At 48.0% G+C, this 12,046-nt stretch overlaps 2 protein-coding genes across 5 annotated transcripts in view; one reads left to right on the forward strand and one right to left on the reverse strand.

Moving 5' to 3' along the window:
* Positions 1 to 7,808, reverse strand: DNAJC25 (DnaJ heat shock protein family (Hsp40) member C25). The gene is made up of 4 exons (XM_021525017.4): positions 7,480 to 7,808; positions 6,301 to 6,453; positions 3,922 to 4,392; positions 1 to 1,044 (listed from the first exon to the last, which is right to left on the reverse strand). Exons 1-4 carry the CDS (start codon positions 7,786 to 7,788, stop codon positions 922 to 924), a joined length of 1,056 nt encoding a protein of 351 aa, XP_021380692.3. The 5' UTR covers positions 7,789 to 7,808; the 3' UTR covers positions 1 to 921.
* A 3,284-nt stretch (positions 7,809 to 11,092) lies between these two features.
* ECPAS (Ecm29 proteasome adaptor and scaffold) overlaps positions 11,093 to 12,046 on the forward strand; it is a 59,828-nt gene continuing 58,874 nt past the window's right edge. For 2 of the 4 annotated variants that reach the window (XR_014951434.1, XM_085567170.1), the window contains exon 1: positions 11,093 to 11,465. Coding sequence is in view for 3 of the 4 variants with exons in the window: in XM_085567170.1 (XP_085423296.1) it covers positions 11,108 to 11,465 (358 nt within the window). In the remaining variant the exon portion in view is untranslated. Of the gene's footprint in view, positions 11,466 to 11,664; positions 11,815 to 12,046 lie in introns of those variants that run through there. The other 2 variants (XM_021525016.3, XM_021525014.4) reach the window with 2 other exon arrangements.

Below are 12,046 nucleotides of genomic sequence, written 5' to 3' on the forward strand. Positions count from 1 at the left end.
TGCTGTTATGTATTATTTATTCTAAGTACTCAGAGGTCTGATCAGAAGAGATAAATGTAATGAATACTTTAAGATTTAGAATTTAAAACTAATTAAGTCTGCATATATAAACTTTTATTTACATAAGGCATCAAAACTGCCCTTTTTAACAAAAGGGTCATTTTTCCCTTTAACCAATACTTTGGTGAAAGAAATGTCACATTTAATAAACTAATATTCACTGGTATACTCGTTTGGAACAAGCAGGTATAATCCAATGTACAAGATGAAAAACCACAAAAATCCAAGCATACTGTATCATTAATTACTCTGTAGAACAAAGAATTAAGGCTTGTTTGCATCACAATGATGATCAATCATGCATCATTTATTCCCACAAAGAATAAAATCAATTTCCAAGTGAAGCAGGAATAGCAGTAGTCTCGTATAATCCCCATATTGTTTACATGAAAAACAACCAATTTGGCATCTTAGAAATTAGATTGAAAAGTAGGGGAAAGAGAAGAAAACAGAAAATGGCTCTCGCTTCAGAATCTTTTGTGAGCATTTTCAGTTTCCACTTGCAGAAACCCTTCAGCTTAAAGAGGAAAACTGGGACTTGCAAAGGTTTGAACTAAAAACATTTTCAGAAAGACTAGAGTTATGGTTTCATTGATGATGAAGTATCGAGCAAAAATACATTGTTTGGAATAATGAATTCCACACTGATATCCCCAAGTAAATGGCATATATACATTAGGCTGAGCCTGTTTTAATAGGTCTGATTTATAAAAATGGTAAACCTGTATTATGTTTCTGCCTGATGTAATAGTTCCTGAGTTTTAGATCACTGCTAAGCCACAGCAGACAAAACTCTGAATGGTGTAATGAAAAGTTTTGCAAATCACTTTCAGCAATAGCACACATTTTGTTGAGCAACTTTCAGTCATCAATGAAAGTCAGTCTTCCAGGTCCTTCATTTTTCATCCACCGCCGGTATCTCTTCCATCGGGGATCAATGGCCATCTTCTTCTTTAACTCCTCCTCTTGTTCTCGTTTATACACCTGGTAAGAGAGGGAGAAAGTTTTAATAAGGATGAAGAAACAGCTTACCTGAGACTCAAGTAGGGTCTAACTGTTTATTCTTCAATCATTTGCCAGCTTATTGTTCTTACAAAAGACTGAGTTGCAGTGCAGAAGCAGACCCTGACCAACACAAAGTGTTGGAGGACCTGCAGCTCAAGAGTCTACTACTTACTGCCCAAGATGCTTTGTGCTTTTGCTGAGAGCAGAACAACCTTCCTCTAAGCTCCAAAACCTTTTTTTTTTTTTTTTTTTGCTAGAGAAGTAGATGCTCGACAAGCTCAACAAAATACACACTAAGCAACTGCTCATGTTCTGAAAAGCTAACCTTGCAAGTCCCTTTCAGCACACATACTGTCCAATGGAGCTGTTCAGCTCTTCATTTTAGCTGTTCTCCCTGTTCAAAGTCGTCATCTAACAGAATAGCACAATGGAACTTTTTGTTCCCAAGTAAGGTTCTCAACAAAGTTGAGAAAATCTCAAATATCTCAGCATCCAGTGTTTACAGTACTAAAAGATGAACAATTATATTCTATCAAGAAATACTCGCTCACTGCAATGGAATCTATAGTTAACAGCAAAGTCAGTAATCTGAAAAAAAAAAAAAAGCCATGAAAATGCGAAAGTATCTGATTTTTTATTCTGGAAGGTAGTTTATGTAGATGCAGCTAGCATAAATCTCAAAACCATGCATGATTTCATCATCTCAGTGTCATGTGACTTAGTCTGACTCAAAGGGCAATTAAATTTAGAGCTCCCCTTTGTACGAACAAGATTTAAAAAATATATTACAGATGGCTACATTAATACACAAACTCAATGCTCAGTGATCATAAAGGTTTTAAAAACCATTAGGAAACTGTAAAAATATTGTGGAGCTCTATGTCCCTGTGCATTGAATTCCTGGTCATTCCCATCCTAAAACACCAGAAAAGTGAACAATATGTAGATAGACATTTCCAGTGATGAAGGAACAGACAAGCTTTTGGGAAGAAACACTACAGCATTATTTTTCACCCTAGAAAACACATTCTATAGAAAATACATGACTATTTCTCCATTTCCTGTAATACTGGAATGAGCATGAGTCCAGGTGGTTTCAGAAAAATCCTCCTCTACCACCTTCTTCAAGTATTGATGAACTCATGACCAGATGGCACAGCAGAGGCTGAAAGCTTCACAGCATACAAGTGACCAGGTAAAACTCACTGAAGCAATTATGTACAAAGACCCCATTTCCTTTTCAAAAAGTCACAAAGCTGCAAAATATGATGGATAAATATTACTATATGTGTGCAGATGTCATGTATTTGTTAGAGAAAATGAACTGCTGGTCACCACAGGAGACAAATGTGAGCTAAAAAGACTTCACTTGTGGCAAATACAGCTTTCATATTCAGTGACCAAAACATCCTTAATTAAAAACTGCATGGATGAGAAACTAGGGCAATTTCCCCTACTACAGGATATCCGTGCAATCTTTTTCCATATTAACATCTGCTTTAACTAGCAGCATTACTCAGTCTTTGGACTTCAGATTGTTTCTTCAAAAGAGGCAAGGGTGGATTACCCTATAAACTTGAAGAGGAAAATGGTAAAATAGGTATTAATGTAAGGAAAGGATTATCTGCTAGGTATGTGTATGTGTTCAGTTAGGATGGGTTTGCTAGAAAACATTCTCTTATTTTTGGTGTCCTGCCATCATCCCATCTCTCCCCCCAACTCCAGCACCAACTCCATGTTCCCTTAAGCAGACTGAGTTCACATTCTCATGTTTTTCTTTAGAGACCTCCCATGCAAATGGCCCACAGATGCACCTCTGTGGAATAACAGAAGGGTTCTGTCAACATGCCATGCCTCAGCATCCCAAATAATTCTGGATTGAAAAATCCATGCTGTGGCTAATGGTCTTTCTCTGCTCTCACAGATTTTTTAAAAATTACACAGTGACTATTCAATACTGACTATTAATTTATTGACTATCCATGGCAAGAGCAGAAGTTGTGCCTAATGGTGGTTTTTATGCCATCCCTACTTGAACAGGTGTACAGCACTGCAAGAACAGTCTATGACTCACCACAGGCCAAAGAACTATCAAAGGACAGATGGGAAAACCAAACCAAAACAATAATAAACAAACAATCAAAACAGTCTGAGCCAGGTTAGAAGACTGATGAAATAGGAGTTTCAGAAAATCTGGGTAATACTTATTACAAATGATTACTGTTTGGAGAAGAGACAATAGTCTTCAAGCTACCTTAAGAGCACACTGTTATTACTGCTCTGGGACTGCTCGATAACCAACTTTAGTCTTTCCACCAGGGCTACTGATAAATAACATAGAGAAGCGAGATCTTCAGCTTCCCTGAAGCTGCTGGACAGACTTTAAAGACTAATTAGCAAAAAAAGGTAAAGGTATGTAAAAGTAGCTGGAACCACTGGATGAACAGAAAATAAGGAAAACAGTGGTGTTCTTGCAGGTAACAAGAAACAACAGCACGTGCCCAAAGAAAAATTTCAAGGAAAGGACACCTGAAATATTGAAGCACTTAGTCAATATAACCATCACAGACCCCTTCAGACATGCCTCTAGAACAATAAAAGGACTTCCAGCAGGACTTGGATGCATGCAAATTAGCTCTAGGAAAAGTGATGTTTATATATTAGCTAGGAAGTATATTGTAATGAATATGTACAATCACAATGGAATAAATACCCAACTGTAAAGTTTCACGACATACATTTAATTAGAGGATATAAGCTTGGGGTGTGTTCAGTGAATGAAGAATGCCTGCTTTCTAATACTTCAAGTTGTGTTAGAAAGTTTATTCCCTGGCTGATTTCAGTATCACTACTCACCTCATAGTTTTCCCGTATCCACAGTTGCCGTTCAAGAAAGGTCTGTTTTTGATGATCTTCCAGGCTGTCAAACTGAGACTGAGACATTTTCATGTACCTCCGTATGATGTACAACTTCTCTTCCACACCATACTCTTGCCCTTTAATAGTGAAACAATAAATCCACCAACAGTACCAAACTATGTATTTGCACCAGTAAAAAGGAGCAAGAAGGATCTGAAATAGAAGGATATCATATATTTTGGGCTTCTGATAACCACCCTTTATATCTATTTTATTTTTAATAATGTCTTTGATAATTTCTTCCTCCTCTTCACGAATTTCTTCTTTAGACCTCCTGTTCTTGCCTTTTTCTTTAGTCTTGTTGAGTAAACCTTGTTGCCTGGCAATCTCAGTAGCTTGTATACGGTATTTTGGCACAGATGCTAAGTAGCTGATAGCTTCATTGTAACTACTCCACCAGCTGAAGAACTGTAATTTAAGAACAGTAAAAGTAAAAATCATATTTTAATACAGACACATTCCTATCTGGAGGTTTGCCAGGAAAACAAAAAAGTGATGCTGTCACATACTTTTAACCATGGTTATATTACAGTAAGGGCAAAAAGTGAAGCTAACAGTACTGCTGTGGTATCACAGAAGCTATCCCTCCAGACTCAGTGAAGCACCTGGAAAATGGATGTATACAAGCATATCTCACAGCAATTTACGATGACAAGGAAGGCCAAGCAGACACCGTTCTGAACAGTTTTGTTCTTGAGTAGATGGCAATCTCCTGCAAGTTAACACCAGGCTGTGCCAGCCATTCTCAGAAGCCTCTCTTGTTATATTTATAAATATAGGAGCTAGTATATGAATATTTAAGTGTAAAATTGTTACACATTTAAAACAGTTCACTGAACACCGCCTAAGTATGTGACAATCTCATTAGTCTGGCAGTGTCCACTTAACAAGACTCAACATACCTCTCTGATCGCCAGCTGTGCTCTGGATTTCAAGGGAGTGGGGGGAAAAAAACCCCAGACAACAAACCAGAAAATTATTGCCTGGAGGAACACAGAATCATAGAACATCCTGAATTGGAAGAGACTCACAAGGATCGTCAAGTCCAGCTCCTAGCCCTGTACAGCACAGCCCTGAGAATGCTTCCTTTTGAAGACAGAAGAAGCACAAGGACTAGCTGAGAGATGATTACAAGACCCATCTAGGATCTTGTAAATGACCTGAGATGAGGCATGGAGAACATGGAAGAAACCAGACAGGCAAAGAGGGAAAAAGTTAGCAGCTCAATTTCATTCTTGGGACATCCAAGCATGTCTCACAACATTTTTAACCATGACGCATCTCACACCATTTACCAAGACCAAGCGCAGACATAAACCCACTATACAACCTTAGCAAAGGCCAAGAAGCAGAAACAACAGAAAGCAAGATGGGCAGACCAGTTTACACATGCTTACACTGAATTTAAAAGCACTTTGCAGTTGGGACTCCAGGAAAGTGAGTGTCTGCACTTGCATAAAAAATAAGAAATAAGACATGCCACTACTAAATCTGAAGATAAATTAGATATTTGGCTGAATATGCCATTAGAATTTATTATTCCAAGTTCTCAAATTCTGATCAACATAATTTTTATTCTGACTTCTAATATCCCACTAAACATTGAGCTGCTTACACTACAGCATAAGCTGTATCTTCATCTCTTAAACTTCTTGGGTATTTTTAATGGTGTTTTGAACCAGTGATTTAAAAGATCCTAAAGAGAAGTTACGAACTTCTGTCCTCTTGTCAGCAACAGCACGAGCCAAACACGGGGTTTTCTTGGCCTTGGATCTACCACTTTCACAGTAAACTCTGCTGAACTGAATTTGCTTATATCCTGACTTCATCAATGTGGTATTTAAAATATACCGCAATGACAGATTCACACAAGTTTAGTAAACTCCTGATATTCAGTCCTATCATCTGAATTGAGTCTTGAATTCAGTTTGCTATACTGGCTTTTTTTTTTTAATTTACTTATGGATACTGACAAGCTGACACACGTTGTTTGGGGCACTAGTCCTGCCTGAGCTACTCTTGAGCCTGCCAAGAATAACCAAGTAAATTCTTCAAAAAAGATGCACCTTGTCTCAACAAAATTAAAAGAAACTAATCTCTACCTTTGTTCAAGGTACCAAGGGCAGTCAAAAATCCGCTAAGTACCTCCTGACTTCAGGATTTTTATGGACAGCAAACAGACCTGAACCACAGCATAGAGGAACAGGGCTCCTCACTGACACTTTTATTAAATGGTACATTATGACAGCTGCCACTTCTTCTCTTCTTATTCAGAAACTCACAGAGCAGCATGATGTAAATGTGATGAAATTTTACCTGAAACACGGAGATGGCACATACTGTAACTAGGATCACTATTGTGACGTCTACTTTAGGTGCCAGTCTCCTGCGGTAGTAGTGGTAGTAATGCCTGTAATACTCTTCAGGATGATCCAGCATGTAGTCATAATCTTTACGTGTTTCTTCATCCTGCAGGATGACATGAAAAACTCATTCAGGTTTAAATTCCTGCTTTCATTTACTCTATTTTACACGTGTTTTACATCTCATTAAGGACCATGTCTCTGTAAAACTGTTGATAGCCCAAGGGAGTATGAAACATAGAGGAAATTTGTTTACTCATATTCTCTATTAATTTGTTCTTGCACTTATCTGCCCATGCACATATGACATGTTTAGTTGTAAAATGAATAAGCAGGCGCTGTGCAAAGGCATTTAAAACTAGAAAACAGACAAGCAACTAAAATTCACGCAGTAAGTTGTTTAACTTCAGAATGCGAAGTCCAGCTGGACTGGAGTTAATAAGTATTGCTCAGGAAAAGATTTTCAGATGAAGAACCTATTAGGAAATTGTCATACAAAACCTAAAGGAATTAGTTTACAGGGCTATGGAATCTGTCCAATGGAAGGCCAATTTAAAATCTCATTGTTCTCATGTCTTCTGAGTTTTTCATCATTTTCCTCCATGCAATAGCAGGAGGGGAAATATAATTTTGCGATGCTCAACTGAATTCCTTTCAAACTCCGTCCCCTCTTCTGCCTCGCAAAAAAAAAAAAAAAAAAAAAAAAAAAAAAAAAAGAAAGAAAGGAAAAAAAAAGTTCCCTTTCCCTTTTCTAATCCCCTGTAGCCTTAAAACACTTACACGTCTCCTTCTTCCATTCCCGGGTTCCATCTTTGCATCTTTGCCAAGTCACACATGCTTTGCCCTGAGAAGCCTTCCCTTACAGATCCCACATGCTACTCCAGTCACTGCTACTTTTAAAGGCATATCTCCAAGATAAAGCCTAGTCGGTCGGTTATAAATAAATAAATAAGTAAATAAATAAATTTGAAAACAACCCGTTCTAGACACAGAAGGACTTCCAAGCGCACTCCATCCTCCTTCCCGCACTCTCGGGCTGGCTACGGAAGGAGGCATTTCGGGGTGTTTCTCCTCCCCTCCCTGACTGCTTACCCGAGCGGCTCCGGCCGCGGCGGCGGTCCCGCTCTCTCACCTTGAGGGTCTCGTAGGCGGCGGCGATGAGCAGGAACTTCTCGTGCGCCGCCTGCGCCCCGCCGCCCTCGCTGCCCGCGGGCTCCCCGCGGTAGCGGTCGGGGTGGTACTGCCGGGCCAGCTGCCGGTAGGCGCGGGCGATCTCCGCCTTGCTGGCCTGCCGGCTGACTCCCAGCACCTCGTAGCAGACTCGGCGGCCGCAGTAGAGGCGGTCGGTGAGGCCCCGCGCCGGCCGCGGCAGCAGCGCCGCACACAGGCACAGGCAGAGCGCCCAGCGCCCGCCCGGACGCCGCCGCGCCGCCGCCGCCATTGCTCCGCCGGGGCCGGGCCGCGCTCCGCGCCGTGCGCGCGGCCGGCGGCGGGGCCGGCGCGGGAGGGAGGCGGGGCCGCGCGGGGCGGCTCCTCCGGGCCCGGCTCCTCCCGGGCCGGCTCCTCCCGGGCCCGGCTCCTCCGGGCCCGGCTCCTCCCGGGCCGGCTCCTCCCGGGCCCGGCTCCTCCCGGGCCCGGCTCCTCCGGGCCCGGCTCCTCCCGGGCCGGCTCCTCCCGGGCCGGCGCCTCCCGGGCCGGCGCCTCCCGGGCCGGCGCCTCCCGGGCCGGCGCCTCCCGGGCCGGCTCCTCCCGGGCCGGCTCCTCCGGGGCCCGGCTCCTCCCGGGCCCGGCGCCTCCCGGCCCGGCGCCTCCCGGGCCCGGCTCCTCCGGGCCCGGCTCCTCCCGGGCCCGGCGCCTCCCGGGCCCGGCTCCTCCCGGGCCGGCTCCTCCGGGCCCGGCGCCTCCCGGGCCCGGCTCCTCCGGGGCCCGGCTCCTCCGGGCCCGGCTCCTCACGGGCTGCCGCGGCCCCGGCTGCGGCCCCGGCCCCCAGTGCGCCCGTGCGTGGCGCCCGCGCCAGCGGAATCCTGGGATGCATTGGGAAGAGCGCTGCCAGTGGGTCTTTGAGGTGATCCTACCCCCTGCGCTCAGCCCTGGGCAGGCCGCGTCTGATCTGCTGCGGGCAGCTCTGACTCCGCAGCTCAAGAAAAACACGGGGTCCAGAGTAGGCCGCAAAGGTGATTTGGGGTCTGGAGCGTTTTTCTCATGAGGAGAGACTGCAGGAGCTGGGCCTGTTCAGTCTGCAGAAGAGACGGCTGAGAGGGGATTTCATTAATGCTTATAAACATCTCAAAGGCAGATGCCGAGAGGATGGTGCCAGACCTTTCAGTGATTCTCAGCGGTAGCAGGAGGAGTGAAGGCCATAAGCACAAGAAGTCTCACCTCGACACGAGGAACAATTTTACATTGAGAGTGGCAGTGCACTGGGACAGGCTGCTTAGGGAAATCACAAAATCTCCCTTCTGGAGGTGTTCAAAACCCACCTGGACACATTCCTGTGCCATATGCTTTAGGTGACCCTTCTCCTGGCAGGAGGATTGGAGTAGGTGATCTCCAGAGGTCCCTTCCAATCCCAATGATTCTGTGATTCGTCAGGGAAGAAACCTTTAAAGTACTTCCTGAGCCTGTACCTGGTTTAGGCTTGCTCCTGGCAGAGCTCAGGGTCTGACCACCTGTCTTGTAGGGCCCACCATAATTTAACTGGCCCCACTTTGGGAACTGTCCAGTACACTGCCTCCATGGCACGGAATCATAGAGAAAATTCCTCCTGTGGGTGCCCAAAGACATAATTGATAGGTGACCTCATCTATGGCTAGAAGTATACTAAGGGAGGGTGACGAGGTTCCACCTGAACATGAGGAAGAATTTCTTTACTGTGCAGGTGACTGCACACTGGAACAGATTGCCCAAAGAGGTTGTGGAGTCTCCCTCACCCGAGAGATTCAAGAACTGTCTGGATGCAATCCTGTGCCATGTTGTCTAGGATGCCGTGCTTAAGCAGGGAAGTTGGACCAGATATGCTTCCAGCCTGACCCATTCTGTGATTCTGAGTGATTGTGTATGCACAGCTCCCTCAAATAGTGGCCTCGACAGCAGGTCTGCCACCTGTGATATTGCATACCCAGACTTCTCCTGGAAAGGAGGATTACATCTCTGCTCTGGTGTAACCAGCAGGAGCATCATCACCTCAGTGTTTGACATTTCTTAGGAAAGTAGATATGGGCTTGATGCTGCAAATACCACAAAAATGGTCAGCTCATCAGAGCATGTGCTGTTCTTAAAGCTATTATAGCTAGAAATGAGAGTGCCTCCCATGTGGCTGGTCTCCTCCTCCACCTGTCTCCTTTCTGCAATAATAAATGCTTATGATTTACATCAGTTGTGGATGGGTTCCAAATCTGCTTCCTCAAAAAAAAAAAAAGGTCCACCTCTTTACACCTCATTAGAGCCCAGTCTCTCATGACTGGAGGCTGTGAGTCAACTCCTCAGACCATGACCTTAAAAAATTGTGGTGGGTGCCTAGTGCCTACCAAGCTGCTCTATCCATTCCCTTTCTCAGCTGGATGGGAGAGACAGAACAAGATGGAAAACGACTTGTTGGTTGAGATCAGGCAGTTTACTAAAGCAAAAGCAAAAACTTATGCATACACAAGCTAAGAGGAAGGAAGTAATTTTATTCGTTACTTCCCAGCCACAAGCCATGTCTGACCATTTCCTGGGGAGTGGGACTTCAGGATCGTAGAGATTGCTTTGGAATGCAAAAACTGTAAAAAAATGAATGCCCCCCCCCCCCCCCCGTTCCTCCTTCCTCCCTCTGCTTTTGTATCTGAGCTGACATCATATACCATGGGATAAGGCTTTGGTCAGTTTGGGTCAGCTGGCCTGGTTGTGTCCCCTCCCAGGATCTTGCCCACCCCCAGCCCCCTTGAATTTTGGAGACACAGTGCTGATGCTCAGCAATAGTCAAAGCTGAGCAGCAGCTGGTGTGTTATCAGCACCTTTCCAATTATCAACGCAAAGTGCAGCAAGATGGGGGCTATTGTGGGGGACACGAACTCCAGCTCAGCCAGAAACATTGCACAGATGGAACAAAACCGGTACATGGACGCTTTTGTCGCCTTTTTTTTCCTGACTCGAGAAACAAGCTAGTCCTCTTGACACCTCTCGCTTGAGCTCACGTCTGCCTTGGGACTCCCGTGGAGCTTTAGGGAGCCGTCAGCAGCTGCCCCGTGCCGGCTGCAGGAAGCGGGGAGGGAGGCGCGGGGCGGGCGCCACGCCGTCCGCTCCCCGGCATGCTGCCGGGATGCTCCTTACAGAGATTCCATATGGCATGGCAGAGTTTGGGAAAAAGACGCAGCGTGGCTGTCTCTCTGAGTAACCCCAGAACGGCAGGGGACGAATTCTACGGAGCAGCTCTATCCCTTCGGGAAATGGCTCTGGAAGAGCGGCTCAGCAGCGGCAGCCGGGGGGCGTGTCCATGCCGCTCGGTGGGCGTGTCCATGCCGCTCGGTGGGCGTGGCCATGCCGATCAGTGGGCGTGTCCATGCCACTCGATAGGCGTGGCCATGCTGCTCGGTGGGCGTGGTCCTATCGCTCGGTGGGCGTGACCATGCCACTCGGTGGGCGTGTCCATGCCGCTCGGTGGGCGTGGTCATGCCGCTCGATGGGCGTGACCATGCCACTCGGTGGGCGTGTCCATGCCACTCGGTGGGCGTGTCCATGCCGCTCGGTGGGCGTGTCCATGCCGCTCGGTGGGCGTGGCCATGCCACTCGGTGGGCGTGGCCATGCCGCTCGATGGGCGTGGCCATGCCGCTCGGTGGGCGTGTCCATGCCGTTCGGTGGGCGTGGCCATGCCGTTCGGTGGGCGTGGCCATGCCGTTCGATGGGCGTGGCCATGCCGTTCGGTGGGCGTGGTTATACCGCTCGGTGGGCGTGGTTATACCGCTCGGTGGGCGGGGCCTTCCCGGCTGTGGGCGGGGCTCTCCGCCCTTCCCCTGCCAACGCACCCGCGGCCGCGCGGGGGCGCCCTGCGCCGCTCCCGTCCCGTCCCATTGCATCCCTGCGCCGCCGTGCCGAGCGCCGAGCCGGCGCGGCCGCCATGGAGGTCAGCGCGGACTCCGGTCAGTGCTGCCCCCGTAAACCTCCTCCTCGGGGCCCGCCGGGCGGGGCGGCGGCGGGGCCGGGCCGTGTACGCGACGGGGGCGGGCGGTGGGGACGGCAGGTCTCTCTAAATATAAACTGGCGGTGACAGAAGCTTGCCACCGTCGAGGGGAGCCGCCGGGAGCAGGAGGAGGAGGAGGAAGAGGAGGAGGGGGTGGAAGAGGTGGAGAGGGAGGAGGAGGAGGAGGAGAGACGCGGCCGCCGGCCCGGTGCCGGTGCCGGAGAGGGGCGGGAGGCGCGGTGCGTCTCTCGCCGCCTCCCCTCCCTCCCCAGCCGGCAACATGGCCGCGGCCGCGCAGGACGAGCTCAGTAAGTGCCCGCGGCGCAGGGACTCGCAGCGGGGGCTGGCTGCCGGGCGGGCGGGCGGCCCGGGCTTTCCCCACAGCGGGTCTCCTCCGCGGTGGGGCCCGGTGCCCGGCCCGGCCGGGCGGTGACGGCAGCGGGGCCGGACCGGCCGTGGGAGGCCATTTCGGGAAGCGGAAACCGGGAGCAGCGGTACCTCCCGCATCCCCGGCCCCTCACGCCGGCTGCGTGACCTTGC

Source organism: Lonchura striata, chromosome Z (genome assembly GCF_050655825.1).
Source record: "Lonchura striata isolate lonStrDom1 chromosome Z, ASM5065582v1, whole genome shotgun sequence".
NCBI classification, from domain to species: Eukaryota; Metazoa; Chordata; class Aves; order Passeriformes; family Estrildidae; genus Lonchura; species Lonchura striata.

What these genes read in the sequence shown, in the direction of transcription:
- DNAJC25 (XM_021525017.4), bottom strand. Translation starts at nt 7,788, where the DNA reads ATGGCGGCGGCGGCGCGGCGGCGTCCGGGCGGGCGCTGGGCGCTCTGC. An exon ending in CCGCCTACGAGACCCTCAAG is followed by an intron (nt 6,454 to 7,479) that starts GTGAGAGAGCGG and finishes GTCATCCTGCAG; the next exon opens with GATGAAGAAACACGTAAAGA. An exon ending in GTGCCATCTCCGTGTTTCAG is followed by an intron (nt 4,393 to 6,300) that starts GTAAAATTTCAT and finishes CTTAAATTACAG; the next exon opens with TTCTTCAGCTGGTGGAGTAG.